The sequence below is a fragment of the Suillus plorans genome (genome assembly GCF_016647745.1).
Source record: "Suillus plorans strain S12 chromosome Unknown HD556scaffold_38, whole genome shotgun sequence".
Classification (NCBI taxonomy): Eukaryota; Fungi; Basidiomycota; class Agaricomycetes; order Boletales; family Suillaceae; genus Suillus; species Suillus plorans.
The window spans coordinates 140,156-167,882 of record NW_024537422.1 but is presented as its reverse complement, the minus strand read 5'-3'; the positions used below and the strand labels follow the sequence as shown (position 1 = coordinate 167,882).

The following is a 27,727-nucleotide window of genomic DNA, read 5'->3' as shown; positions in this document are numbered from 1 at the left end:
CATTTCATGCATAACACCAACGTTATAAAGAAGCGAAGCGAGAAGGAAGCGAGTCTAAGGAGTAGGGAAAGCGAAAAGAAAATGGTTTGGGGTCAATCAAAATAGTTTACGTGACCTAGTTACTTTAGTATAAGAACGCGTCGCGTCGGCCATCCAAGTTAAAGCACAAATATAACATTCTTCATGGCCGAGCAGGGCTCACCACACGACTCGAACTCGACTCTTCCAGTGTTTACGCCCGAAGTCAAGAGAATGGGTGGTCAGAGTCGACTTTACCTCAGCGATTCGTCGCCTCCCTTGTACTCTAGCAGTGCGCGGCGGTCCCTGTTCTTACGCGTCGGTGCTGCCTTCTTCGCAGGATTCCTTATATGCCTGGCTGTAGTTGCACGGTATGCCTCAAACCAATCATGCTTGCCATTTTCAACCTTCACTGCTTTACTGCCTACGGACGTGGGAACACCCGAATGGCACCAATACCCTCCGGCCGAGCCCACCAACGCGTTTCCCCCTGCGTTTCCATCCAAGTACGTCTCTCTAGCTGCTGCTATTTTTCAAGGCTGGAGCCGTAGTATGTAGTGTCGGTTATCCAGGTTCAACACAAGCAGGTGCAGAGCCTGGCGTAGCTGCTACAGCTCCTGCCTATCCTTTGCATTCTAATGTAGCGCACCTTGTACCCCCTACGCGTTTTTCCCAGGACAACACAAAGGTCAAAACGAAGGACTTCAATATTTTCCGTAGCTGGGGAGGCTTATCTCCGTGGTACTCCATCCCACGTGGAAAATTTGGTGTAGATTCTAGTCCAGAAGCCCCCGACACCTGCAACATCACTGGTGTGCATCTTCTACACCGTCACGGTGCACGATACCCTGGTGGCTATTGTGAGTCAACCACATTTAGACTTTTAAGTAGTTTCTAAGGGAGGGATTGCGCAATAGCTAGCACTAGTGGGCCGAGTGGGTTTGCCTCGAAGTTAAACAGGAATGCAGAAAATGTCACCGTTACCGGACCTCTCTCATTTTTGAACGACTGGTGAGGTTGCTTAGAAATGAACAAGGTAGTCGATGTCTGACCCCACTTCCGCAGGACGTACAAGCTAGGAAGCGAAGGTAGCCACCATACGTTATCAGAATGCAGTTCCAATACTTAATTATCGTTAGGATTAACACCTTTCGGGAGGTCTCAATTGTGTAAGGGAATCATCATCTCGCATGGCAGCAGATTGTGATATTCATATAGTCGATCTTGGCGTGTCGATGCGCATGAGATACGGGTTTCTTCTGAAGGTAAATTTTCCATGTCTTTTTGCTTTATTCTTCAATTTGACCAAACCATTCAGAATTTCAGCGAAACAAATACCTTGCCTGTGTTCAGAACGGAGTCCCAGTAAGCATTTCAAGAGTCAATAATTCGCACTCTGAAGATGACGTATGAAGAACCCGGATGTTGGATTCTGCGCATAACTTTGCTCTCGGATTTTTTGGTTACCCTCTCGAGGGCCAGTATCAACAAGAGATCACGATTGAGGCCAAAGGTGTAAGTCGTTTGAACTACTCTGAGATACCCAACAAATAATGCGTGCATGTCAGTTCAACAATACTCTCGCTCCTTTTCGATCTTGTGCCAATAGTGGCAATCCAAATCGGGCCTTCCGCGGTGTATCACGCGCTAATGCATGGATAGAAGTGTATCTCAAGGATACCGTTCCTCGTTTGCAGCAATATCTTCATGGGTTTGATTTGGATGTTCAAGATATTTACGCCATGCAAACATTGTGTGCCTTTGAGACGGTTGCTCTTGGTTATTCCAAGTTCTGCGAGCTCTTCACGGAGAAGGAGTGGGAAGGCTTTGATTATTCGTAAGAAACCTCTCTTATGCAGTTTGCACGCCGCTGATCTTAACCAGATACGATATTAACTATTGGTGCGCTCTCTCTTTCGCTTGCAACAGAAAATTGAGTTCTGACCGAAACATATAGGTACAACGTAGCTTGGGGCTCACCTCTAGGTAGGGCAGAAGGAATTGGCTATGTGCAAGAGCTCGTGTCTCGTCTCACTCAGACGCCGATTGAAACCCACAATACTTCTACTAATGCGACACTTCATAACGCTGTCACTTTCCCCCTTGGAGACAGCCTTTATGTGGATGCGACGCATGAAACTGTAGTATTGAATGGTTAGCTCGTCGATGAACTTGAAGTTGGCAAACGTCCTGATTTTCATTCATTGACAGTCCTTACTGCATTGAATATTTCGAGCTTTGCGGCGATGGGACAATTGCCGACTGATCATATACCAAAACGGCGCACGTTTAGGTCAACAGAGCTTGCTCCATTTGCAACCAATGTACAGTTCCAGCGTGAGTGATCCCGCGATCGTTCCAAACCGTACTCATTTTGTTTCGTCCTCTCAGTCTTGTCATGTTCCACGGAGCCCGACCCACAAATTCGTGTGATCGTTAATGATGGTGTTGTGCCGCTGGCGAATCTGAATGGGTGTCAAGATCATCCAGACGGGATGTGTTCGATTCATGCTTTTGTTGACGCGCAGAAAGAGAACATTCGGAGTACGGACTGGAACTTCGTTTGTAACGCCAACTGGACAATCCCTGATGGATGGGAAACTACCACGGGCTATCCTGTTTAGATTCATCGCCCAGTGTGCATACATTCTGGTGATATGAATAGTAATTCGCCAAAGAGCGATACCGTGAATCTCATCATGCATTACACATCAAACGTTCGCGAGAGGCCTCAAAAAATCCTTGTGCAAAACACACGATGACACAACAGATGCACCCCATCATCTGCACGCTCTTAATCTACAATTACCAAGATAAGACCTCATCGTCGCAATAGGTCAGTTCCGCAAAAATGCAACCTGAGTATACGTTCTTTCAGGAACATCGCGTAGTTTATGCAATACCTCTTGTGATTCAGAGGCTAGCGCGCATCAACACAAACGCAAACGTCATGGCAGGAAATACATTGGTGAAACATGTACCGGAAAATGACTTGATGAACTATGCGGATTCCCAGAAGCTGAGTCACATCCCGTGGGCCGTGGGGGCAATATTCTCAAATGTTTGTAATGTGGGTAGTGATCTCATTGTATAAAAACGAATATAAGCTGGGAACTGTCGACAGACGAAATGAAGTAGCAGTTTAAGTGTGGACTCATCTGTCTGGACAAAACCAAAACTCTCGAAAATCGTCTCCACGAAACGGCTGCGTGTTTTGAGAGTCATGAAACAAGGGGGTATTCTATAACTGTTGGCCCTCAAACAATTGGGTACAAGCCAATCGCAGTCGGGAAATGATTGATATGTATCATTTGTATATACTGATGACTTCAGATGATATACGAACATTACTTATACATCAGCCACTGAAACAGAGATATCTGCATCATGTTGTTCCTTCTTCTCCGACATCGAATCCTCATCTCTGATAGTCAGTGTAAAGTTGGATATGGGTCCAGTGTACCAATGTACGCCTCCGTACACCGGACAATAATACCAGGAAATCGCCAGAAACATGAACCCTCCAAGTACCACAGCTGTATAGTTTATTTGTTGTGTCGTCGTTTGCGGGGTCGCGGGAAAGCAGAAAACAACGATCATGAAGACCATCCACACCACAGCGATCGCAGCGACTGGAAAGCTCTGCACAGATATATTAGTTCAAGCATACATCGCTGCCTGTTGACCCACCAGTTTCCCCAGATGAAATGGACCGGGTTTAAAATCATTCTTGAACGCAAAGCGGGTTGTGATCGGCGTTATGAAAGCGATATACGATGCGTTGACAGAAATTGTGAACACCGCATTGATGGCTTCGATACTCACGAACGACAAAAGACCAATCGCCAGAGCGCAGATGCTGTCGAACCAAACTGTATTGACGGGTGTTCCTGTGTAGCAATTGATCCGGTATAAATACCGTGAAAAAGGGAGGGCGCCATCACGAGCAAATGCAAACGTTTGGCGAGAGCCAACCAGGAGGCAGTTCGATGCCACCATGTACCTGCTCTATGATTAAGCTGTGAATACGTCACAAGGCACTAAAACGTACCCTGTTGAAATGATGAGACACCATAGAGCCAGGGCCTTTTTCTGCCCGAGCGAATTGTATAAGATCTGGGCCATAGGCTGCCCTATAGGGCTACTTAAGAGGCTACCAACATCAGTGCCCATGCAAAAGGCAAGGCAGACGTTGATTCCTGTATTGGAATATGCCATCAAGATCAGAGTGACATGTCATTCCACATACCCCAACCAAAGACGGCCGATACAGCAATGGAACTGACCTGACTGGAATAAATACAGCAATTGGTCATTTCTAGTGTCACTTACAATTGCCCATGGTATCGCAGTAGCGGCATTTGAAGCCTCCTCGCTCATATGAACGCTAGCATCATAACCCCCTGGTGGGTGAAAGATAGTCATGGAGCGATAATTCGAGAGAATATGGTCTAACCTATTGTATAAAGAGGGGCCATTAAGCTCAAAATAAACGTGAATCCGGATGGCCAGCCGGCCACTACAACTGATCGTGAGCTGTGAGCATAATTTGATAATGATACATACAATTGGTGAAATCCCCTAGCGCAAAATTTGCGCTGTTTTGGTAATCTGGTGGCGTTGCGATCGGAAGCGCAATGATGATTATGATGCAAAGGCTATCGGAGAAGTTGAAACGATGATCATGTACGAACTCTACAACACCTACCTCGCACTCAATAACGTGTATAGTCTCTGTAGCCTTGCCAAAACTTTGGTACCGAAGCTCACGAGGACAGCATGTGACAAAACCAAAGCTGCGTATATACCGCTGTAACAACCAATATGAAGAGTGTCGTGTCTGTATGGGAATGAGCTTACTAGAGTTGCTGGTTGGTAGTCGTATATGCCTGGTCAGAGGAGGCAATACTGATTGCTGCAGTAATTTGAATTGCACAGGCCCAGTTTACGGAAGCTAGCCCCATGTGATCAGGGCTGTTGAAAAAATGGAACCCGTCTCACCAACTCCCGTGATAATCTCTACGGTATTTGAATCTGCACATGTTAGGACTGGTTGCATTTCACATCAAAATGCAGGACTTACAGCCGACTATCCAAGAAAGAAAATTACGGCATCGTGGAGAAGCAAGCAAGTAAGTCCAATAGTATAGCTACATTTTGTTTCAAAGTCAAGTTTGAAACAGCAACAGCATCGACGACGTACACCGCCAGAAGTAGGTGCTGCTGATGCGAGCTCTGCCATCGCCAACCCGATGCACATAATAAAGGGACAAGCAACTGCCCACTGCGGAGAGGAAAAGTGAGATGTTTACGGACCAGCAATCCTCACGTGTGATGAAAGCTTACACCCCAAACCATCGCGAAAGGCCCACCATTTGGGATGGCATAAAAGAGTACGGAGCTGAACAAAATTTAATCATTAATGGTACGAAATTGGCTTGCGTCATAGTGACGGCTTACGCTATTGAAGGAGCCACTCCGATATAGCTGAATGCAAGTCCAGATACCTGCAGTTGTTAGGGGCCTGTGTCGCGTATACGGAAGAGTCTGCAATCAAACTCACCTCTAGCGGAGTGAATTCCCTCTGAAACTCCTGCTTGTATCCTAGCTTGTCGAGAGTTGTCTCATCTGCACTTGGTTGCGGGTGCAACTTCGAAATCGCTGAAGCTCTCGGAGCCGCCATGTCGTACTCTTGCAAGTAGGCGATTTCGAATGAGCACTGACCCACTGATCACGCCGTATCGAAAGAGACGAGTTGTCAATTGGGAATCACCTTCAGTATCCACATTAGGTGAACGTGGCGACCGAGAAGCCCTGACGCATATGTACATGTGGATTCTAGTCTGCGAACCAGACCGAAATTGAACCAAACCAAGAGATGTTTATCTCGACTTACGGTCCGGACTGCATCGGACGCCTAGCCTATCTGAATCTGATGTGCGTGGTCAACCCGGGTCGAACAATCAGACGGTCGGCATCTGGACATAAGCTTCATGCGGAACAGGTGTAATGCAGGTAACAGTATCCCGTCCTCGCGTCACGGTAGCTTTCGGAGACGATTGTGGCCGCGTTTCAGCACCATAGGACCAAACAGTAGTCCTTTCTGGCTCTGAGACATGGTGAATGGTTTCAAGTTTTGGCAGTGAACGTTTGAGTGGACATGTCAAAATCATGTGGATGCGGCTCAGAAGGCTCGGCCCAACTTGAAGGATATTTACGGAAACTGATGTGGCTGTGCTATACCGCATAACTTATCTCACCTAGTAATGCAAGCTTCCTTGACTGTGAAAATGATGTCCGTCACTCGACACGCAAAAAATCTCTCGGGTTTGGACAGAAGCTTTGGGGGAGCTATATCAAGGGGTTATGCGACAGTAACCAAGTTCCCGCGACCCCCTCCTCCTACCGAAGAACCTCATGTTGAAACGTTCTCTGCGCCTTCGAAACCAAGGCTATATTACACTAGACCTCCTCTTAAGGCTGACCTTCCTCACGTTCAGGTTTGCGCTTTGCGTCTACGTGCACGCATTCCACTTATTCGACAATACAGAAACGTTGGCCGTTCATTCTTGCATTCGCCACCCTCGGGGTTTCCGCTTGGGCTGCATTTTTACTCTTCGCGACGAACCAAGAGAAACTATCGAGCTCTGTTGTAAAGCATATTATGCAGACGGTTAGGGATAATGAAGAACTGAAGGATATGCTGGGAGATGCAATCCGACCTGAACCTGCCTGGTATTTGAATGGCGACCCTTGGATAAATGGCTCGGTAAGTACAGTCGGTTGTCGAAGCATTCACTTCATCTCAATGTTTTTGCTTAGATTAACCTTCCACAAGGCAATGTGGACCTAAGTTTCCGTCTAAAGGGTCACCAGGGCTCCGGTACTCTCTATTTTACTAGCATTCGGAAAGGCAAAGGACAGCCGTTCACTCCACGTGAGTTCCTATGTGATTCCCTTTCAGATCTCTGACGTTTAGTATGGCTCTAATTAGTGAGGTTCCGCGTCATCGGGGATGATAAGAAGGTTGTGAATTTATTCCCCCATACTTCAAGTTCGACCATCAGTGCCGAGTGTTCGTAACACTTGTCGTTCCCCGACGTGGGTTATTTGAACTACATCCTCAAGAAAGTTTGGCTACGTTTCTTGCAGCGTACGTCGGTGGTATAGAATCACCGTCTTTCATTGCAGAACATACAAGTAATCATTAGCCTTGCTGGGGGTCCCCTAAGACGCCCTTAATACAACCTCAATAACAACGTGTCATTCAAAAGCGTTAGCTGGCATATGCATCTCGACTTTTACCTGAACTCGAGGTGTCAAATATCCATCTCACCCGAGGGATTCTCTTGAAGGCCTGTCAAACATTATGATTTTCCATTTGACTGTCGTACCTGCTGTTCATAGTGGTTACGATAACAGACTGCACTTTGAGTTTATTACCTTACACATCGTCCCTCCGAAGGTCGTCAGTCTCTCCCGAACATCTTGAAAATGTTTCCGCTCCCTCGCCTCGAACTTGTTGTTCTCATAGTACTCTTCTGTGGAAGTGCCGACAACAGTTTCCTTCCACATTAAATCATGTAATGGGACGATTATGATACCCTTGGACTGACGTGAACCCAACAGTCTTTCTGGCGTAGCCGCCGCGTCAGTGATCGGCTGTAGTCCCACACAAGGACCGAGAATTGTCATGCTACCAATTCATGGGAACCAGGAGCATATTCTCGGTGTCAGGCCCATCTGGGGACGTTAGACATCTGTAAGACTGCGATATACATGTTCTATGCGATATAAGTACAGGTTTTATAATCTATTTGCGTTGTACGGAAGTGACTATCATTGTTACGTAGCATAATCCCATTTGCCGACGTATACTAGCTGGAATTTTATGAGGGCTATCCTTGATGGACTCTCAAGTAAAAGCTTGCGCTTGGACGTTATATAAATGAGCATACTCTCCCTCATGGTTCAACAGTTCCTGGTGCGTTCCCATCTCAATCACACTTCCTCCCTTCATACACCTACATTCGTCATTCGCATCAGAATGGAAGTCGATGATCAAAAAGGGATACGCACAAGATGAGATCGGCAAACTTGGTGAGATGCGCAAAACGGTGCGTGACGAATATCATGGTTCTTCCTTTGCGCGCCTCCCTGAGCTGCTTGAATAATTCGTATTCGCCTCCTGGGTCAAGAGCAGAGCTAGGCTCGTCGACTATCACAAACTTGATGTCCTCGGACAGCATACGCATAAACGTCCGGGAGCTACGCGAGTTAATTAAACGTCAATGACGCAGGATGAGTAGACTCACGCAACCAGTCTTTGTTTCTCTCCACCTAAGCGTTATTAGTACACGCACCATCCTAGCGAATGAGACGTACCAGACACGTTTATTGTCTTCTCCATCTTCTCGTACTCCTTTTTTAGGTCCTCGTTCCCCCTCCCTGTATAGCTAAGATGGGCAGTCTTGACAGGTTCGAGTACAGTGTCATATCCGTCGGTGAAGTTCTTGATAACGTCCTGAGCACCAGCTAACTTCGCTGCTTGAGCAATCTTGTCGAGATTTGTTACAGATGACGGTGACCCGATCCCGATGTTCTCGCTCATAGAGAGGGGGAATAAGGTGTGCTCCTGCGTTAGACTAGCTGTCACAGACCGCAAATCTGCAATTCGATAATCTTGGATGGGATTTCCATCGATTAAGACAGTGCCTGAGGTAGTGTCGTAGTAGCGGGTCAGGAGCTTGAGTATGGTCGATTTTCCTGAGCCGTTTGCGCCGACGATGACCACCAATTGACCTGCTTTTATCGAAAAAGAAACATCCTTCAATGCATCTCTTTCAGATTTGGCGCCCGGATAGTTAAACGATACGTTTCTGTGGATGAAAACATGAAGAAGAGCGACCGCACAAAACCCGAGATTCGTACCGAACTTCTAACGAGAGACCCAAAGAACCAGCTGCCGGTGAATACGACATACAACCGTCTTTCATCTTGCTCTTAAGATCGAGAAGTCTGTAGAAATTATTCAAGCGGGCCAATTCAATCGGATAAATGGTGATTATGTGCTTAGCGAAACTAAACGTGTATCGAAGACGTGTGGCAGTTTGTTCTAGCATAGCTAGCTGAACAACAGATACCTGACTTGGATTCATGAGAGCCAACAGTCCAATGTAGAGCTGGCAATGCATCAGAAACGCAGGCGTATAAAATTGCATAAACTCACCATGGGTCCGTCATTGCAGAGGTTCGAGAACATACTAGGCAGAGCAGTCGTTGATCTTCTCCACAGATCCTCGACGTCCCCGTTAGGTATGTGACAAAGTGCATCGTGCACCTTCTGATACTCTAAGAGTTATGTGAGTGATTTTGAAACTCAAAGATACTCAACACACGACCATTTAAAAGATAACCTGATAAATTACCTCCCATCACCTCAGCTTTGTATGTATGTTTTGCAAGTGAGGTCAAGGCCTGTTGCCGAAGGTAGTCGTCATTGACTGCCTGTTTCACGTAAGCTACGAATGTCAGGTCGATCAAATAAAATAAACAGGAGCACAAACCTTTTCCCCAGGATTTATTGCCCCACATATTGTCCAATATCATGGGCAAAAAACATATTACGATCGAGGCAAATCCAGCACTCGCAAATTCGGAGCCTAGGAGATGCAGCAATAATCGCAATTGGAGTAGAGACGAAATAATCTGCTTTCCAAGGTCGAGTAATCGTAAAAGGGAGTTAAACACTTGGCTAGGGTTGACTGTAAGACCCGCCTCATTATCTTTTACATACCCGACTTGAGCTCGTCATCCTATAAATCATATGACCGGCACCAACCTTGGGACGCCTCGATGTCACGCGCGAGATTTGCTGACAAGGCATTTCAGTAGCGTTGAGATGAAAATTGAGGTGCGGATACCTCGCAACAACCACTCTTGAAATCGGTAACAGACGAGCACGCGGTATTGATCCCTTACACCATTGCTATTGTTACCTCCGATTAACGTAATTGAGCCAAATTGGAGAGAATCTTACGAAGTCCACTGCACAAATCCGCTGAACGCGGAGCATGAAGCTCGAGCGATGATGGCTATACATAGATCTTTGTCCAGGCTCGTGTGAATCTTGCCTTCCAAAACAGACTGTTGGATCTTCGGGAACAGTGAATATATGTGAGTCACAAGTCAAGAAGAATTCACCCACAAGAAGTAAAAGGCGGTTTGAGAAATAGAGGGACAGTGAGTCCTCGATCGCGTACCAGAGATTCGTAACCATCAGGAGCCAAAACAACTTTGGACTGACAGAGTAAACATCCTTGTATGCGCGAGTCAAGAGGGGGATGTATGTCGATACAGGACCCCATTGAAGATTGGGGAGCCTGAATGATGATGATTCGTCAGCGGCGATCAGTACGCGCCATACCCCAATCCTTCGTTCGAGAAACGGCGTTCTCTCTTTCTGCGTGCCAGTTCGAGGTAGGATACGTCGAGCCCAAGGGAAGTTGAGCATGATTGGAGAGAAAACACTGGCAGGATGAGATGCTATAGGATTGACATGGCTTTAATACTAGCTATTTCAATATTGGTGACTGGGTGGAGCCGATGAAAATACAGCAATTTTAACGCATGTCCAGTGGCGGAGTCTGACACGCAGTCCAAGAGCGCAGCTAGTTCTGTAAGATGAGTGATCATTTCTGATGTCGGAAGTGTTTAGTCACCAAGCCTACTAGTGAGGCGGGCTATCAGAGAACCTGTGAGAAGAAGACATCGTCATTAAACGTTATATGGAAAATGGTTTTCGTCGCATTGGAATATATATAAAGTGATATATGACTATGTAAAAGCAGTGAGCACCATAATCAGCATAATCCCCAGCAAGAACTCACCGGTTTACTGATACGCCACCCACCTGTGACTCCTACCATGTAACCCTTGTAATTAGACGTGGATATTGGTCGCCAGGGTCCCTCTAAGTACAGCTGCAATGTGATGCATAATTGTTGGGTATTTATCGTGGGTACTTAGCAAAAATCAGCAGGGCAACCTCGGCAACGTTCCGGCATGCTATTAATATCGTGCCCTGACATTTTTGGCCGTTCGGCAAGTCCCATAAACCTTGTCTCCTCGCATTTCAAGCGTTCCTTTCACCGTTTCGCATCGGATCTTTTTGCAGACGATCATAGTAAGCATACTCTACATAATCCTATCGAAATATATGTCATAAGTATCTTGAATACCCTTCTAAGGACCATATGCTTCTCATCACCCTTCAATTTCAAGCCCTACCGAGACATCAAGCGAGTATCATACCTGTCCAACTTTCAGGCTCAAGTCTTGTGTCTCATGGCCGCTCACCTTACGGCTCGCTGTAGAGTAGTGTAAAGTATCTGCATGTCTATGGTGCGTCTTGAAAGCTTGATTGTTAATCCCCGTCAGGAAGGGAATGTGACCAGTACTGTGCACCAAGAAGATGAAGCTTTTCCTGGCCAAGACCCGGACATCGTACCTGATGAATATCTCGACGCTACTCAACTGGACCCTGATACGCAACGGCAACAGCAACCACACCAGCAAGCAGTAGCAGTACATACAAACCCTGGCGAACATGGAAGCGGAAAGTCCTGTGTCTGCTGCTAGCACGTTTCGATGTCCCTCGGACATTTTGGTTTTACTATCACTTGTATTGTAACATGTACGTGGACAGCTCTTATTTTATCGATAGGCAATGACTATCTTTTAGATTTTTTACAACGAACAGATTTATACAATCAAACCTCCTGTAGCTGGATGAGTTCATCCAGCAGCCATCACCTTGTCAACTGCTCTGAAGTCTGGGCGTCACAGGTCCAGATACTCGGCCACTAAAACCTTCCGTCAACCTATGTAAAGCGATTTTGCTTGATTATTGTATATGGAATTTGATCATGGTCGTCGAAGATGGGTTGTTGCGCCGTACCTGTTAGCTGGATGAATATATGCGTTTAGAGGGAAAATATCAAAACGAAATCTAAGCTGGCGGAACCTATATTGAGATGCACACTACTTGTGTCTGTAGCCCCCGCATCAGCGATCGGCTCACAAGGACTAATAATTGTCGTGCTACCAATTTACAGTGGGGATCGAGAACATATTCTTGGTGCCCGCATTCGAGGACCGTCAGACATGCGTGGGACTGCGATATACATGTTCTATGCGACATAAGTACAGGTTTTATAATCTATTTGCGTTGTACGGAAGTGACTATCATTGTTACGTAGCATAATCCCATTTGCCGACGTATACTAGCTAATTCTATGACGGCCATCCTTGATGGTTCGGTAAGTCTCAAGTAAAAGCTTGCGCTTGGACATTATATAGATGAGCATACTCTCCCTCATGGTTCAACAGTTCCTGATGCGTTCCCATCTCAATCACACTTCCTCCCTTCATACACCTAGATTCGTCATTCACATCAGAATGCGAGTCGATGATCAAAAAGGGATACGCACAAGATGAGATCAGCAAACTTGGTGAGATGCGCAAAACGGTGCGTGACGAATATCATGGTTCTTCCTTTGCGCGCCTCCCTGAGCTGCTTGAATAATTCGTATTCGCCTCCTGGGTCAAGAGCAGAGCTAGGCTCGTCGACTATCACAAACTTGATGTCCTCGGACAGCATACGCATAAACGTCCGGGAGCTACGCGAGTTAATTAAACGTCAATGACGCAGGATGAGTAGACTCACGCAACCAGTCTTTGTTTCTCTCCACCTAAGCGTTATTAGTACACGCACCATCCTAGCGAATGAGACGTACCAGACACGTTTATTGTCTTCTCCATCTTCTCGTACTCCTTTTTTAGGTCCTCGTTCCCCCTCCCTGTATAGCTAAGATGGGCAGTCTTGACAGGTTCGAGTACAGTGTCATATCCGTCGGTGAAGTTCTTGATAACGTCCTGAGCACCAGCTAACTTCGCTGCTTGAGCAATCTTGTCGAGATTTGTTACAGACGATGGTGACCCGATCCCGATGTTCTCGCTCATAGAGAGGGGGAATAAGGTGTGCTCCTGCGTTAGACTAGCTGTCACAGACCGCAAATCTGCAATTCGATAATCTTGGATGGGATTTCCATCGATCAAGACAGTGCCTGAGGTAGTGTCGTAGTAGCGAGTCAGGAGCTTGAGTATGGTCGATTTTCCTGAGCCGTTTGCGCCGACGATGACCACCAATTGACCTGCTTTTATCGAAAAAGAAACATCCTTCAATGCATCTCTTTCTGATTTGGCGCCCGGATAGTTAAACGATACATTTCTGTCGATTTGAAAATATGAAGAACAACAACCGCACAAAACTCGAGATTCGTACCGAACTTCTAACGAGAGACCCGAAGAATCAGCTGCCGGTGAATACGGCATACAGCCATCTTTCATCTTGTTCTTAAGATCGAGAAGTCTGTAGAAATTCTTCAAGCCGGCCAATTCAGTCGGATAAAGGCTAATGATGTGCTTGGCGAAAGAAAATGTGTATCGAAGACGTGTGGCAGCTTGTTCTAGCATAGCTAGTTGAACGACAGATACCTGACTTGGATTCATGAGAGCCAACAGCCCGATATAGAGCTGGCAATGCATCAGAAACATAGGTGTATAAAATTGCATAAACCTACCATGGGTCCGTCATTGCAGAGGTTCGAGAACATACTGGGCAGAGCGGTCGTTGGTCTTCTCCACAGATCCTCGACGTCCCCGTTAGGTATGTGACCAAGTGCATCGTGCACCTTCTGGTACTCTAAGAGTTATGTGAGTGATTTTGAAACTCAAAGATACTCAATACACGACCATTTAAAAGATAACCTGATAAGTTACCTCCCATCACCTCAGCTTTGTATGTATGTTTTGCAAGTGAGGTCAAGGCCTCTTGCCGCAAATAGTCGTCATTGACTGCCTGTTTCACGTAAGCTACGAATGTTAGGTCGATCAAATAAAATAAACAGGAGCACAAACCTTTGCTCCAGAGTTCATTGTCCCACATATTGTCCAATATCAGGGGCAAAAAACACATTACGATCGAGGCAAGTCCAGCACTCGCAAATTCGGAGCCTAGGAGATGCAGCAATAATCGCAATTGGAGTAGAAACGAAATAATCTCCTTTCCAAGATCGAGTAATCGTACAAGGCAGTAAAACACTTGCTTAGTGTTGACTGTAAGACCCGCCTCGTTATCTTTTACATACCCGACTTGAGCTCGTCATCCTACAAATCATATGACCAGCACCAACCTTGGGACGCCTCGATGTCACGCGCGAGATTTGCTAACAAGGCATTTCAGTAGCGTTGAGATGAAGATCAAGGTGCGGATACCTCGCAGTAACCACTCTTGAAATCGGTAACAGACGAGCATGCGGTATTGATCCTTTACACCATTGCTATTGTTACCTCCGATTAACGTAATTCAGCTATTTGATAAAATCTTACGAAGTCCACTGCACAAATCCGCTGAACGCGGAGCATGAAGCTCGAGCGATGATGGCTATACATAGATCTTTGTCGAGACTCGTGTGAATCTTGCCTTCCAAAACAGAACGTTGAATCTTCGGGAACAGTGAATATATGTGAGTCATAAGTCAAGAAGAATTCACTCACGAGAAGTAAAAGGCGGTTTGAGAAATAGAGGGACAGTGGGTCCTCAATCGCACACCACAGATTTGTAACCATCAGGAGCCAAAACAATTTTGGACTGATAGAGTGAAAATCCTTGTATGCGCGAGTCAAGAGGGGGACGTGTGTCGATACAAGACCCCATTGAAGATTGGGGAGCCTGAATGATGATGATTCGTCCGAAGCGGCGATCAGTATGCGCCATACCCCAAGCCTTCGTTCGAGAAACGGTGTTCTCTCTTTCTGCGTGCCAGTTCGAGGTAGGATACGTCGAGCCCAAGGGAAGTTGAGCATGATTCGATGGAAACCACTGGCAAGATGAGATGCTTCAGGATTAAGATAGCATGGCTTTAATACTAGCTATTAGTATATCAGGCGGACGGCCCGTGACAGGGTGGATCCGATGAAAATACAGCAATTTTAACGCATGTCCAGTGGCGTCTCATGCAGTCCAAGAGCGCTTGACGCTTAGGCTCTGTAAGATCTGACAGGTATCTCTCGTGAACCTGTCGGAAGTGTTCAGTCACCGAGCCTAGTAGTCACCGATTGAGATCAAGGCGAGACGTACGTTGTTCATCATCAATCTCCATGCAAAACTCAACTTTGAACAGGTCCAGTGTTATGTAATACAAGCTTTATCATCGGAATGACTATGTCTACTGCGATCCGGGTCCCGCAGACAAGTGCTATTAATCCTACACAGCAAGTATATGTACCGACAATCTGGCCACCTGCCAAAAGCCAAACATTTTGGGCTGAGTATCAAAGTCGCCTTTTTCCGAAAGCGCCACTGAAGTAGGTTGTTGACTCGGTCATATTCTAGAAATCCCTAGAATAGGCAGAACCAGCCCAATCACGTAAAACACGCCATCAACATCTCACGCTCATCCAAGGACTGCATGTCGAACACAGATTTCACCACAGGACCTCGCAGGATTAGTACAAGCACGCGCTCCATACGTCGGATTCATCATCCCCACCTGCCACGCTTAGGCTGCCTCGGTCACATCCACATCGATCGACGTGCTGCTCGTCTGAACATACCATTGCAGAGTTCAGCACACTGAGGGTGACATGTTCAGATGATAGGTTCTAGAAGTGTCTCCCGTGGGTGCTGGCAGTCGTACGAAGTTACATGATATGGAACCTGTAGTCTTGAAGCGTTGTAAGACGGATCCGTGCGTTTTTCGGAGGGGAACAAGGTATATACCAGGAGGAATATTTTCCCAACGTTGCCGTGTCTCAGTGAATGATTGCTGGCCAAGTGATGGCATACCCAGTGTCTCCTGGTACTAGGGAATACTATCCTGCATTTAAACATATGCAAAAGGCCGTGACATAGGATAACTCGGCGATGTGGCTGGATAACGCATACACGTGCATCAGAAAAAGGAACAATCAGTAAACACGTACCCTCTTCAGCGATTGACTCGAGCGCCTCGAGGCGCGCATGATCTGGAAATCAAGATTCGAAGATACTAGTAGTACTAGGACCGATCGGTGACATGTACACTAACGATTAGAACGGCAGGGCGCAATCGTATAGACGTGCAAGAGATTTAAATGATGTTGTACTGTGATGAAATGCAAGGGACGTAAATTGAAAAAAAAATGTACGAGATGATAGATCGAGGGGCCGGATCACGGATACGCATGAAAGATAGAACCCGGTCTTTTGCCTAAAGTACGTTTTCATAATCTTGATAACCGTAGTGCCGATACCCACGCCTAGAGCCATGATAATCTACAGCAAGTGATGGTTAGTGGGAATTAATCAGACGAGATAGGCGCCGATGATCAAAAGGATAAGAGGGATCGTGAAAGAGATCAAAAATGGACGCACAGGAGCTGGTATCGCGCTCTTGACTCAAACCCGCAACAGTACCAAGGTTAATATATCCCTCTGACACTGACGCCTTTCCCTTCCCGGAGACCTGCCCACCCGTGCTAACGTTGACCCATGGGGAACGGCAGAAGACACAAGTAATGTTGCGTCCACAGGATTTAGCCCCTACGTCAATGCATCAGTCCCATATTTCAATAGTAGCAAGTATATGACGTGTACATTGTGTGAAGCACTCCTTGTGCACAGCATTCGCACAAGTCTCGCACCAGATGAGGGTATTCTCATCTGCGCCGTGCATGCTCTCGTAGCAGATGGGACAGTCGTCCTCTGGGCAAGGCGCACGGCGCTTTTTCACAGGCTCAGACTCTTCAGAGGGGGTAGTAGTAGTAGCCTTGCCAGTTGCGCGTGCATATGCGTCCCGAACACGTTGATTAGTAACAGAGTTGGGTGCTGGAGGCGCATGCGCGAATATTTCTTGAAGTTCGGAGGTAAGAAGTGCCCTATAGGGTGATAATTGAGTAATGAAAGCTGTATCGACATGAAGTACTGACTTTTGGTACCACAGGCCGGAGCTCTGGCTGACTTGGAGGACTATAGCGGAAGTTCAGTTGTTTGCAGGGGGAGTGGTGGAAATAGAACTGCGATCACCTTTCAAAAAGATGAACAACTTAACGTAAGATTAGAAATGGAGGTGATACGAAGTAAGAGCGGCTTTACTATGTGCTTGCAGTGATTACCCTTGTTGGCATCTGGACCTGTCAAACGCCGAAAGTCAGGGGCTAATTGAAAGCGAAAGAAAACGCGACATGCAGTTGCAGGATGGTGTTTTATCGATGACAACAGTATACACCTATGTTGATGTAAGCGTGTTAAGCGACCAAATAGAAGAGCACTCACATTCCCTGTGGAGCCTAACACGCTAAACTCCTCACGTAGCTCATCGCCGGTACGCTTTCGGTCGACCATGAAAAATCTTGGTCGTGATCGATGACATGTTCTACCGAATACAGGAGAAATACGTTACCTTTGGGACATGACCCTATCTACGCGATCAAGAATATTCTGCGGACACTTTTTCTTGAACATTGCACCGCGTTTCTCTGGCGCAGGCTCATTAGGGTCTTTCTTCTTCCTTTGTTTCTTGACGGGAGGTGGTAGGGCCTCTTGAACTGGGGGCTGAGGTTCCACGTGAGGGTGCGTGGATTGGGGATACGGGTAGCTGTAGTTGTATGAAGAATATGGAACTGATGGCATCGTCATCACAGAAGTAGTAGGGGGGGTGTATGAATAGCTATAAGGAGCCTTGCTGTCGAAGGTAGAACTATAAGACATTAGATTTGGATCGGGGCCTTTGGTGGTAGTGTTGACCCTGAAAGTAGTGGAAGATGACGCGGGAATGCATGCTGGGGCTGTCCTCTTGTACATTGGGTCAGGCCCACTAAGATCAGCATAATCCCAGTCTTCAGATTCGCGCCGTCGTTTTTTCGCATTTGTCGGCATGTTGGATGTAGAAGCTGGAGGAAAGGAGAGGATGATCTTATGGACGAGCGCAGGGCGAGCGCAGTCTCAAAAACTTGGGCAGCTGATACTGTTGGGGTGAAACTAGTATAAAAGCGGGATCACCTCGTCGGGGTGTGAACCAAGCATGCACAAATAAAAGCGGCTACCATCACTTACTGCAGATCTTGTTCAAGTCACTGTTGGTGGCGCGGCCGTATCAAGTTGATCCAAGTACTACATAGGTGGTCGTTGTTACCGCCTTCCATATCTTCATGTCCAAGCTCTTAGCTGGTGTGCATCCCTTTCCCTGGAACTTTGACTCAAACGCGTTTATGTAAATTCTGGTATGCTCCAAATCATTGACGTACTAGTGGTCATGGTATGCCTTCAGTCAGGAAATTTTATTATTTTCAACGCCCGAAGGCCGAAATGAGTATTTCCACTGGACGCCGCTCTCACCGCAACTTGACGGCATGTTTCTGGATGTGTTCAATATCGTTCGTCTCCAACTTCCGTCAGAAACACTGGTACAACATTTGTCCGACAGATCAACCAATCACGCTGGCGCAATGCATCAATTTCGAATCTTCAAGTTCGTCACTGAGCGCTTCTTCAACCGTAAGAAACCAACAAGAGTCACCTGTCCTGGACGCTTTCGCTTGGACGCATGGGTAACCGCAGGCCTTCCATGAGGTTTGGTGTGGAAATTCGATATGGGCGCTTGCACGGGCACGTTCCTGATACGAATCACCCTGCATAGCCATGTCACATTTCCAATCACATTTTGGATACCAGAGTGACGTCGCAAGCGTGCTGCTACCTCGTCACCTTGGAGTATACAGCCAACCTGTTGATCTACTTGATCATCTCCTACGATCCTTGAAATTATAGGACACTCGAAATCCTCATGACATAACATAACATGCTATTAATAGTTCAGGCTGTCAAACAATAACGGGTGCTTCCAACCACAGGTTACATACATAATAATCCTCATCGCAGACATGTAGACGCCAGTCGATCCTATTCACTACCACCACGCCTCCTACTTCCATTGCACCAAAACACGCACGTCCGCCTATCTTTCCCACTTACTAGATGGATGAAAACAATCCTCCTCGCAAGAAACGCTGGGGGCGACCGAAGCCAATTCATTCAAACCCTCATTTGGTACAGGAGAGAGGCAGAACGAGAGTCAGTCACGATGTATGAACTGTCATCTTAGCATTTACATCATATCTAACTGTTACAGCCGTCATCTCTCTCGCCTTCGAGGAATGGGTCTCATGAAAGACGTTCAGGGTCAGTTTTCAAACTCTTTGGCAAGGTGGCCGAGCGCTTTGCTCGAAGCGCTCGACAAACCCTAAACCCGAAACACACGGCTGCAAGTTCCAGCTTACAGGACACCCAACCTGTTCAGTCAACTGACGTAAGCGTAGTCTAAACTCTGAATGTGTCCCGTGTGCTATGATTGGTACTGATCGCTTCTGCAGGATCTCACCCCTCCCACTCTCGAACCAAATTTTGGGCAACCTCCTAATTCAGGGATCGTAGAAGGAAGTTCTACTAACGAAGTTCGGAATATTCTCATTCATCTCTTTCGACAATGTGCTGACGTCTATACTTAGGCCGAACATCTCGACCCGAAGGTTGTGCACGATAAAATCGCCAATGCTGACAAAAGTCTCGCAGAAGCCGGCCACGTCCCAACAATACTCCAACATGCTTCTTCTGCGACCAACGACCTACCATCTGTTTCTGATGCGATCGATACGTTCTCCGTGTTGCTCAAACCCTTGAAGACATTCAACTCCATCGCCAACGCGATTGCAGATGTGCAAACCATTTATTTCTCTTCTGTACGTGACTAACATTCGTGCGCAGGTCCATCCCTACGCGAAGGTGGCACTGAGCATCTTCACTTGCGCATCCAAGGTAGGCCTCTTTCTCAATCACCGCCGTTGCAGGTTGACAAAGTCTCTGTAATAGATGATTCTCGATCAGGCACACCGTGATGTCGCTGTTCGCCTTCTGCTCTCAAAGATATCTGAAGTCTATACTTTCATCACGGAGAAGGAGGAATTGGCCAAGATTGAATCTATGCTATCGATATACGTGAAGATAGCACAGCAGACACTGGTGTGCGCTGATTTCATCAGCCATTATGCCGAGACGAAGAGTGCCTGTAAGTCGCTCCCACTGCTTCATTCGCCAAACTCAACGTTGCCTGTTCATATAGGGATAAGACTTGGCAAGCACGTTTTCGGCGAAACGGACACCACGATCCAGAACTACAACAATGTCCTCGACAATCTTATGCAGCAATTCCGAGACCGGGCGGTTCGTGATACCGTTGTGATCGTCCACCATATGGGTATGAATCAATTTTCAGGTCTCTTCCAGCCTCATCTGACATTCCACGATCCCTGGCATAGCTGAGGTTTTGGACCTTATAGGCATGGAGTACGCAACTGGCGCCGGATTGAATAGGTCTAAATGTTGTTTGCCAAATACTCGGCAAGACCTTTTGAAAGATATCAAGAACTGGATCAGCAGCACCGAGGAGGGTGCTCCACGGATCTTGTGGTTGTCTGGCACAGCAGGCAAGGGTAAATCGGCCGTCGCCCATACGATAGCCAACTGGTACATGGAATGCGGTCTTGGCTCATTCTTCTGCTTCGATCGTACTCGGCAAGCGGATCGCCGTCAGGATAAAATATTCAGGACCATCGCAAGCGATTTGGCGGGCCGCAACCCTATCGTGCGGCGAGCGTTGGCGCAGGCAGTTCGTGATGACGACGAACTCAAGCGGACTGCAGATATCACAAAACAATGGCAGGAACTCATTGTCGAACCGACAAACATAGCGTCAACCGCCATCGCTGCACCCGTGTGTTACAATAACATTTAACCAAGAACCCCTCCTACGGAGGTCATCATGACCTTAGCCCCTATCCCACCATATGCACCGTCTTGGAAGACTTACCGACTCAACGGAGACTCGTAGAGACGCCTAGAACAGCCTGGATGCTGTTAGATGAATAGAACACAGGAGAGAAGTCCGGAAGATGCCGGATTAGGTAAGCGGTCTGGACCGCTATGACGACATAGGTCTAGAAGACCTATTCCTGTTATCAAGATAGAAGGCAAGCCTCGTGCTGCCTCGTGTACTGATAGAAGCCTGCCTCATGGACGCTATCTCTGACTCAATAGATAAGCGAGATTAGAACTCAGCTTCAAGCTGAGCTTAGACACGATAGAGTAGCCTTATATAAGGTCGACGATTAAAGTAGATGTTCCTCACTTTAATCTACTAGGTTTTATCCAGAACTTCCTCTGAAAGACAGTCCCAGTCCTTCAGTCTAAGCCGCACCTTAAGGAAAGCCGACGCTACCTTAAGTGGAACCCCCGAACCTCTCATTCGAGAGAAGATCCCCGTCTCTCCAGTAGCAAGCCCGCTATCAGATTAGGCAATCCGCCTAAGGAGAGCTCGAACTATCCTAGTCCGTAACAAAAGATTAAAGTCTCACATTCCCGGCCCTGCTCATCACGCACCGCCGTTGAATCGATAACCGACCGCACCGCTGAGACAAGCGTAGACCTCTACTCTCGTGACCAAATCGCCGAGACCGGCGTAAAGCTATCCACAAATTGTCAAAACAGACGTACGAAGCTTTGAAACCTTAAAGCCCATCACTGTCCCTTCGCACCATTCCCTCTACCATGAACGCACCGACACAGATCATGATGATCAGAAGAAATACCAACGCCGCCGCCAACCTTTCAGGAATGGAAACAAGACACCACCTGAAGCAACGACGATGCTTTTCTTGCCATCACGTTGGACACAAAGCCAACGACCACAAGTGCCCGATGAGGAGAAAGATTATCGAAGAAGAAACAGTCCGCGAGACAGCGGCTGGTAAGGAGAAAACTGGACCGCTGATAGTTATTAACAAAAACAGCGTATCCAAGAAGAAGGAACTACGGGTTGCCGCCACCCTCATGTCCACCACTAAGCCGCCCATTACGACCACCATGGTCATAGATTCGGGCGCATGCGACTCATTTATAAGCAGGGAACTCTGCAAGAAATATCGCATTAGAACGCACCTCCTTCAGAAACCAAAAAGAATAATGAACGGAGACGGAACGAGAGGAGGCAACGTCAAAAGATTTTGCCGACTCATTATAAAGATCGACGACCGAGTAATGCACGGACGATTCCTCGTAATGCCGCGCTTAGACGACATCTTACTCGGATTCACATGGCTGGCCGCTGTGAAACCTTCCATAGACTGGAAGAAGGGTACGGTAACTATCCCTGCCACTGACAAGTCGAAAGGACTTGAGAAAACGATTGAGAGAGGTAGGAAGAGGAACGGGTTGAAGCCGCTCTTCCGTAGAGAAAGAAAGACGCGAAACACGCGCCAAAGAAGGGAGGTAGGCACCCTGATGAAGAAGAAAGAAGAACTCCGAGATGAGTATAAACTAGATCTGACAGAAACACCTGTCACGCAGAACCTCCGAAATGAGGCTAAACTACCAGAACCGGCTGATTCGCCGATGGAAGATCTCCGAAACGAGTCGAAACTAACCTCGGGAAAACGGACATTAACCCCGATCGAGGAACTCCACGAAATCCTCGAATACGCACCGGCTACCAAGCCGTTGGAACCCCACGCCTCGACATCCCAAAACGTTGAGAAGAAGTCCACGAGACAGTCGGACTTAGTTGCCACCTCACCACCCGCAGATAAATATAAATTTTCTGCAGTACCTGCCCAGATCTTAGGAAAAGGCAGAGCCACTTTCGACGAGGAACCCCCTCGTGCAAAAATCCTAAGACCGGCCCCTGAACCGGAGAAAACTCAGAAGTACATCTTTTCAGCAGAACCTGCCTCGGTTCTTGGAAAAGGAAGATCGGTAGTCACGGCAGAAGCACCGTCACCGAAGAGACTCCGCCAAGAGTATAAACTAGCAGAAAACGAACCGGCCGCTGATCAATGGATCAACCGGGCCGAGCCGATTGTTTCTTTCCCAGAACGATCGAAAACCGCACCAGTCACTCGCCCATTCCTCGTGCCCACGCAAGCCGATAAGGAAATGATGGATGACACTGACGATGAAGATAACGATAAGATAATCGTTAATATTGCCCCCGCGGCCCCTGCCATAGCAGAAGAACCCGCGATGACCCCGATGGAAGTAGATCGGATTAAACAACAAAACTACTTTCAGCGAACGATAAAGCGTATCGCAAGACACTGTCCCCGCCAGGACGACCCTGTGGATGTTAGATTATTCCAGGGAGAACTCGCACCAGTCACGGATCAGTCTGACCCTGACTGCGGAAACCTTGATTTAGACTTCTAGATTTGATCGGTGATCAAACGGCCTACTTGGGGGATGAAATTCTCATTTAAAAACTCATTTCATTCTCAATTTCCCTCACCCCGGCCACACCCTTATCTATAAATATCGACAATCACGAGTAGTCCGGCATGACTATAAACTGTGCAGTAGTCCGGCATGACTATAAACTGTGCAGTAGTCCGGCATGACTATAAACTGTGCATGAGTCCAGCACGACTATAAACTGCGTAGAAGTCCGAAATGACCTGAAACTATCCTCGGTCCGGAAAGACCTTAAACTATCCCAAGTCCATCATGACTCTAAACTAAGAATAGAAGGACGAACCCGGAGATACGGACCCCTTCACCTTGAAGACAAGAACCACCGAGAAACTCCTGCAAGCCCCGGATGCCTTACCTTCGCCACTGTCCGGAAAGACGCTAAACTATCACGAGACGAACTCCACGGAAACTCCTGCAAGCCCATGGAACCCTCTAGAAATGCCGACCGAGAAATTCAACAAAAAGAACATCTCGAAACGACATACCCCAGATCTTGACAGAATTCGACTAAAACGAAAAGTTAAGAAAACCCTAGCGTATCCCACGCATAGAACCTTCGATATCTGATGTGAACATCTAACAAAAGATAGAAGAAGAAGAACCTCCGGAACGAGGCTAAACTATCAAGAGACGAACTCCCCGGAAACTCCTACAAGCCCACGGAACCCTCGAGAACCCGACCCATCATGGCAATAATCAGCACCCTCTGATGAAGATTCCTGAACCTTGATAACCAACAAAGGATAAAGGAAAGAACGTACCTATCACGGCACATCCCCTCTGATAGCGACGAAAGATAACGAGAAGATCCTCTGCCTCATGGCATGATAAGATGATAAGACAAGATAACAACGAAGATAAGTTTAGATTGAATCGGAGCTTGGATTGATCTGGAAGAAGGTTATAAACCCTCTCGATCCCCGAACATCTCTCCATCGAACCTCCAATATATCATGACGAATCCCCTTGACGACAACTCTGTCCAGATCACACTAAAGGACTCCGACTACGGACGAATCCTTAGAACGATTGAGAATAGCGCATTCAACGAAACCGCTATCTTAACCCCCGCGTACTCCCAAGTGATCGACAACATCCTTGGTGAGAAAGACGCCAGACTTGCAGCAGGCACCTCCCTTGCCGTCTGCATTATAAGAACCACGAAGCTACTGGAAGACGTAGCCAATCGTGTTGACCTGGATGAAGAGACGAAGAAACTCGCCATCATTCATTTACAGAAACGGATTCGCGGCCTCGCGCTCCATCTACTCCCGCTTGACTTCCCCGACATCGCGAACCAAGCTGTTAAAATTGTAGAAACCAGAAAGGCCAAAGAAGAAGAAATCCGTCCGGTACGCCCGCCTAGAAAACGAAAGGCTACCATAGATCGTACCCGCATAACGCTATGCAAGCGATGCGGAGGATACGGACACAATTTTAGAAAGTGTCCAGACGCTGTGTGCTGCATCTGCAGCGAAATCGGACCCGACCACCTGTCGGTCCACTGCCCTCGACTCGGAGAAGTAGCATGTCTCCCAGAGTTTCGAGACGACGAGGAATACTACGAACTCCTCGTAGATTGGGAGAAGAACCACGTTGCGCTAGAAGAACTAATCGTGAACAACCCCGCGCCGCGCTCGCCCACTCCCATTAGCACCTGCAGTATTACTGCCAATCCAGACGAAGAAACCCGGGAGAGAGTTTTGTCGTAGTCGGTGACTTCGACCCAGAAACGGAGGTAATGTTACAATAACATTTAACCAAGAACCCCTCCTACGGAGGTCATCATGACCTTAGCCCCTATCCCACCATATGCACCGTCTTGGAAGACTTACCGACTCAACGGAGACTCGTAGAGACGCCTAGAACAGCCTGGATGCTGTTAGATGAATAGAACACAGGAGAGAAGTCCGGAAGATGCCGGATTAGGTAAGCGGTCTGGACCGCTATGACGACATAGGTCTAGAAGACCTATTCCTGTTATCAAGATAGAAGGCAAGCCTCGTGCTGCCTCGTGTACTGATAGAAGCCTGCCTCATGGACGCTATCTCTGACTCAATAGATAAGCGAGATTAGAACTCAGCTTCAAGCTGAGCTTAGACACGATAGAGTAGCCTTATATAAGGTCGACGATTAAAGTAGATGTTCCTCACTTTAATCTACTAGGTTTTATCCAGAACTTCCTCTGAAAGACAGTCCCAGTCCTTCAGTCTAAGCCGCACCTTAAGGAAAGCCGACGCTACCTTAAGTGGAACCCCCGAACCTCTCATTCGAGAGAAGATCCCCGTCTCTCCAGTAGCAAGCCCGCTATCAGATTAGGCAATCCGCCTAAGGAGAGCTCGAACTATCCTAGTCCGTAACACCGTGCTGATAGTCATTGATGCATTGGACGAGAGCGGCGAAGCTGATTCTGTTACAGTAACATTTAGCCCCTATACTCATTTCTTTTACCTTGCTTACAAACGGGCTGTCCGTATCATGCTTATCTCTTATCTTCACCAAGCGGGCTGTCCGCCTTATCCTTGATCCCTTATCTCTTATCATGCTTCTATCTTGATAACACATTTACAAGCTCCGCTTGAACATTCGTATATAAACCTAGCTACTTACGATTGTATTCCTTACTTTAATCTACTGGGTTTTACCTGGAACATTGTCCTTCAGTAAGGTCTCCAACCTTACTGTCTAAGAACCATTATTCTAAGGGAGTCAGCGACACTCGCCTTAGCCAGAACCTTTGATCTCTCAATCGAGAGCAGACTTACGTCTATCTGGCGTTCAGCCGATTGTCTATTCAAACAGAGATAGCTCGACTCATCCCAGTCGTAACAAAAGATTAAAGTCTTATCAACTGAACCGTTGCCATCCGCAACGACACCGACACCACGACTTCGTTAACTCCTTTGATCGGAGCCTTGAACTTAGGAGCCCTACCAAATATCCCTCCTTTGAACACCATGACGACCAAAACCAAAGATATAGAACTCAAGATCGGCTCCCCTCCTGAATTCGATGGAGACCGAGAAGAATCCAAGAGGTTCATGATGAAATGTCACGCGTACCTTGATATCAACGATCAGGTATATAACGAGGACAAGAAGAAGATCATCCTAGTATTGTCTTACATGACAAAAGGGAACACAGCGATATGGGCAGAAGACTTCATGGAAGCAGCCCTAGACCCCAAGAGGAAAGACACCTCTGGTCAAATAATCGGCTACGGAAACTGGGCCACCTTTAAAAAGGACTTCGACGAAGCCTTTAAACCCATGGACCCCGCCGGAACCGCTATGATGAAAATCCGAGAGTTGGAAATGAAAGGAGATCTCCACACCTACATCTCCAATTACAAACTCCTCGCACACAGGGCAGGGATGACTGAACAAGCCCCCCTGATCGAATTCTTCAGACAAGGTCTAGACTACGGGCTCCAAGAAAGCATGCACCGTACTGGTGAAAGCCTTGATGACTTCGACACCGTAGTCAATACCTGCATCAACCTCGATAACACTTTCCAAAGGATGAAGGCTATCAGAAGAAAAGAGAGACCCCACCAGCAGAAGAAAAAGAACTTCGGGAACAAACATTACGTTCCCAGAAGAAGCGACGATATGGAAGTCGATCGCATAAGCCGTCTGTCCGACGCAGAATTAAAGAAACATCTTAAAGAAGGGAGATGCTTCAAGTGTCACCAAGTAGGGCATCGCACCAACGATACCTCGTTCCACCCTAGGGAGAGGGACCAGATCCGAAGAAAACAAGAGGAAGAAAGCAGCAGCGACGACGAAGTCGAAAGTCGCGCTTCCTCCTCCAGAACTCCTATTAGGAGAAAGAAGGAGAAGAACGAAGAAGAAACCCCAAAAAGAAAAGCACCAATCCGAAGGAAAACTATGAAAGAGAAAGCGAAGGAAGTCGAAGAAGAAGAAGATAGCGACTTCACTGAAGTAGAACGCCGCTTCGTGGAAATGGATTTTTAGAAAGGAGAACTGCCTCGACGTCAGTAACTCCTATCCCTGTACGACTAATACGTTCTATCGGAACCAGAAATGAATTAAGAATTCCTGCATCCATTTTTTCCGATAAACGCGTACAAACCGTCGAAACATCCATGATCATCGACTCCGGAGCATCCGGAACTTTTATAAGCGACGCCTTTTGCAAAAGACATAAAATCAGGACCCATAAACTTTCTCGCCCCTTTCCCGTCATCACTGCGGACGGATCAGACGCCCAGGGAGGACTCATCTCCCGATATTGCGTACTCACGGTCAAAATTGACCAGCGAACCATGATCGGAAAGTTTAACGTGGC

The 27,727-nt window shown here is 47.2% G+C and overlaps 9 protein-coding genes across 9 annotated transcripts; 4 read left to right on the top strand and 5 right to left on the bottom strand.

The window, feature by feature from the left end:
* Positions 1-252: 252 nt before the first annotated feature.
* Positions 253-2,642, top strand: HD556DRAFT_1272183 (phosphoglycerate mutase-like protein; the record flags this gene model as incomplete). The annotated part of the gene is made up of 13 exons (XM_041299192.1): positions 253-524; positions 577-878; positions 936-1,029; positions 1,084-1,106; positions 1,158-1,187; positions 1,237-1,283; positions 1,337-1,383; positions 1,434-1,533; positions 1,587-1,855; positions 1,903-1,920; positions 1,976-2,172; positions 2,230-2,355; positions 2,410-2,642. The coding sequence occupies 13 exons, from the start codon at positions 253-255 to the stop codon at positions 2,640-2,642; spliced, it is 1,758 nt and encodes a 585-aa protein (XP_041158833.1).
* A 632-nt stretch (positions 2,643-3,274) lies between these two features.
* HD556DRAFT_1293818 (amino acid/polyamine transporter I) lies at positions 3,275-6,195 on the bottom strand. The gene is made up of 15 exons (XM_041299410.1): positions 5,582-6,195; positions 5,479-5,525; positions 5,365-5,419; positions 5,222-5,302; positions 5,102-5,168; positions 5,020-5,052; positions 4,879-4,972; positions 4,727-4,828; positions 4,585-4,676; positions 4,475-4,537; positions 4,351-4,421; positions 4,268-4,304; positions 4,070-4,217; positions 3,709-4,021; positions 3,275-3,660 (listed from the first exon to the last, which is right to left on the bottom strand). Exons 1-15 carry the CDS (start codon positions 5,699-5,701, stop codon positions 3,370-3,372), a joined length of 1,614 nt encoding a protein of 537 aa, XP_041158832.1. The 5' UTR covers positions 5,702-6,195; the 3' UTR covers positions 3,275-3,369.
* A 72-nt stretch (positions 6,196-6,267) lies between these two features.
* HD556DRAFT_1381215 (cytochrome oxidase complex assembly protein 1-domain-containing protein) lies at positions 6,268-7,409 on the top strand. The gene is made up of 4 exons (XM_041303247.1): positions 6,268-6,518; positions 6,569-6,787; positions 6,841-6,955; positions 7,013-7,409. Exons 1-4 carry the CDS (start codon positions 6,285-6,287, stop codon positions 7,099-7,101), a joined length of 657 nt encoding a protein of 218 aa, XP_041158831.1. The 5' UTR covers positions 6,268-6,284; the 3' UTR covers positions 7,102-7,409.
* Positions 7,410-7,768: 359 nt separating this feature from the next.
* On the bottom strand, positions 7,769-9,806 carry HD556DRAFT_1381211 (P-loop containing nucleoside triphosphate hydrolase protein). The gene is made up of 8 exons (XM_041303246.1): positions 9,585-9,806; positions 9,420-9,539; positions 9,248-9,369; positions 8,932-9,200; positions 8,404-8,897; positions 8,334-8,358; positions 8,098-8,286; positions 7,769-8,042 (listed from the first exon to the last, which is right to left on the bottom strand). The coding sequence occupies exons 1-8, from the start codon at positions 9,625-9,627 to the stop codon at positions 7,934-7,936; spliced, it is 1,371 nt and encodes a 456-aa protein (XP_041158830.1). The 5' UTR covers positions 9,628-9,806; the 3' UTR covers positions 7,769-7,933.
* A 1,323-nt stretch (positions 9,807-11,129) lies between these two features.
* HD556DRAFT_1381203 (uncharacterized protein) lies at positions 11,130-11,637 on the bottom strand. Its single transcript, XM_041303245.1, has 2 exons — positions 11,268-11,637; positions 11,130-11,203 (listed from the first exon to the last, which is right to left on the bottom strand). Exon 1 carries the CDS (start codon positions 11,626-11,628, stop codon positions 11,326-11,328), a length of 303 nt encoding a protein of 100 aa, XP_041158829.1. The 5' UTR covers positions 11,629-11,637; the 3' UTR covers positions 11,130-11,203; positions 11,268-11,325.
* Positions 11,638-12,012: 375 nt separating this feature from the next.
* On the bottom strand, positions 12,013-14,220 carry HD556DRAFT_1381193 (P-loop containing nucleoside triphosphate hydrolase protein). Its single transcript, XM_041303244.1, has 7 exons — positions 13,999-14,220; positions 13,834-13,953; positions 13,662-13,783; positions 12,816-13,614; positions 12,746-12,770; positions 12,510-12,698; positions 12,013-12,454 (listed from the first exon to the last, which is right to left on the bottom strand). Exons 1-7 carry the CDS (start codon positions 14,054-14,056, stop codon positions 12,346-12,348), a joined length of 1,422 nt encoding a protein of 473 aa, XP_041158828.1. The 5' UTR covers positions 14,057-14,220; the 3' UTR covers positions 12,013-12,345.
* Positions 14,221-16,331: 2,111 nt separating this feature from the next.
* Positions 16,332-17,998, bottom strand: HD556DRAFT_1432687 (uncharacterized protein; the record flags this gene model as incomplete). The annotated part of the gene is made up of 9 exons (XM_041305149.1): positions 16,332-16,396; positions 16,496-16,663; positions 16,718-16,998; positions 17,050-17,089; positions 17,147-17,165; positions 17,216-17,253; positions 17,300-17,348; positions 17,396-17,471; positions 17,523-17,998. The coding sequence occupies 9 exons, from the start codon at positions 17,996-17,998 to the stop codon at positions 16,332-16,334; spliced, it is 1,212 nt and encodes a 403-aa protein (XP_041158827.1).
* Positions 17,999-19,657: 1,659 nt separating this feature from the next.
* HD556DRAFT_572080 (uncharacterized protein) lies at positions 19,658-21,293 on the top strand. The gene is made up of 4 exons (XM_041310984.1): positions 19,658-19,933; positions 19,988-20,183; positions 20,238-20,372; positions 20,434-21,293. Exons 1-4 carry the CDS (start codon positions 19,832-19,834, stop codon positions 20,907-20,909), a joined length of 909 nt encoding a protein of 302 aa, XP_041158826.1. The 5' UTR covers positions 19,658-19,831; the 3' UTR covers positions 20,910-21,293.
* Positions 21,294-24,369: 3,076 nt separating this feature from the next.
* HD556DRAFT_1444674 (uncharacterized protein) lies at positions 24,370-25,128 on the top strand (the record flags this gene model as incomplete). The annotated part of the gene is made up of 1 exon (XM_041306825.1): positions 24,370-25,128. One exon carries the CDS (start codon positions 24,370-24,372, stop codon positions 25,126-25,128), a length of 759 nt encoding a protein of 252 aa, XP_041158825.1.
* Between the last annotated feature and the right edge of the window lie 2,599 nt (positions 25,129-27,727).

What these genes read in the sequence shown, in the direction of transcription:
- HD556DRAFT_1293818 (XM_041299410.1), bottom strand. Translation starts at nt 5,701, where the DNA reads ATGGCGGCTCCGAGAGCTTCAGCGATTTCGAAGTTGCACCCGCAACCA. An exon ending in GGGAATTCACTCCGCTAGAG is followed by an intron (nt 5,526 to 5,581) that starts GTGAGTTTGATT and finishes TAACAACTGCAG; the next exon opens with GTATCTGGACTTGCATTCAG. An exon ending in ACTACCAACCAGCAACTCTA is followed by an intron (nt 4,829 to 4,878) that starts GTAAGCTCATTC and finishes TGGTTGTTACAG; the next exon opens with CGGTATATACGCAGCTTTGG.
- HD556DRAFT_1381215 (XM_041303247.1), top strand. Translation starts at nt 6,285, where the DNA reads ATGCAAGCTTCCTTGACTGTGAAAATGATGTCCGTCACTCGACACGCA. An exon ending in ACCCTTGGATAAATGGCTCG is followed by an intron (nt 6,788 to 6,840) that starts GTAAGTACAGTC and finishes GTTTTTGCTTAG; the next exon opens with ATTAACCTTCCACAAGGCAA. An exon ending in AGGACAGCCGTTCACTCCAC is followed by an intron (nt 6,956 to 7,012) that starts GTGAGTTCCTAT and finishes GGCTCTAATTAG; the next exon opens with TGAGGTTCCGCGTCATCGGG.
- HD556DRAFT_1381211 (XM_041303246.1), bottom strand. Translation starts at nt 9,627, where the DNA reads ATGATATTGGACAATATGTGGGGCAATAAATCCTGGGGAAAAG. An exon ending in ATCAGGTTATCTTTTAAATG is followed by an intron (nt 9,370 to 9,419) that starts GTCGTGTGTTGA and finishes CATAACTCTTAG; the next exon opens with AGTATCAGAAGGTGCACGAT. An exon ending in TCTGCAATGACGGACCCATG is followed by an intron (nt 9,201 to 9,247) that starts GTGAGTTTATGC and finishes ATGCATTGCCAG; the next exon opens with CTCTACATTGGACTGTTGGC.
- HD556DRAFT_1381203 (XM_041303245.1), bottom strand. Translation starts at nt 11,628, where the DNA reads ATGTTCGCCAGGGTTTGTATGTACTGCTACTGCTTGCTGGTGTGGTTG.
- HD556DRAFT_1381193 (XM_041303244.1), bottom strand. Translation starts at nt 14,056, where the DNA reads ATGTGTTTTTTGCCCCTGATATTGGACAATATGTGGGACAATGAACTC. An exon ending in TCTGCAATGACGGACCCATG is followed by an intron (nt 13,615 to 13,661) that starts GTAGGTTTATGC and finishes ATGCATTGCCAG; the next exon opens with CTCTATATCGGGCTGTTGGC. An exon ending in AAGTTTGCTGATCTCATCTT is followed by an intron (nt 12,455 to 12,509) that starts GTGCGTATCCCT and finishes TGACGAATCTAG; the next exon opens with GTGTATGAAGGGAGGAAGTG.
- HD556DRAFT_572080 (XM_041310984.1), top strand. Translation starts at nt 19,832, where the DNA reads ATGTGCAAACCATTTATTTCTCTTCTGTACGTGACTAACATTCGTGCG. An exon ending in TCTTCACTTGCGCATCCAAG is followed by an intron (nt 19,934 to 19,987) that starts GTAGGCCTCTTT and finishes TCTCTGTAATAG; the next exon opens with ATGATTCTCGATCAGGCACA. An exon ending in TGCCGAGACGAAGAGTGCCT is followed by an intron (nt 20,184 to 20,237) that starts GTAAGTCGCTCC and finishes CTGTTCATATAG; the next exon opens with GGATAAGACTTGGCAAGCAC.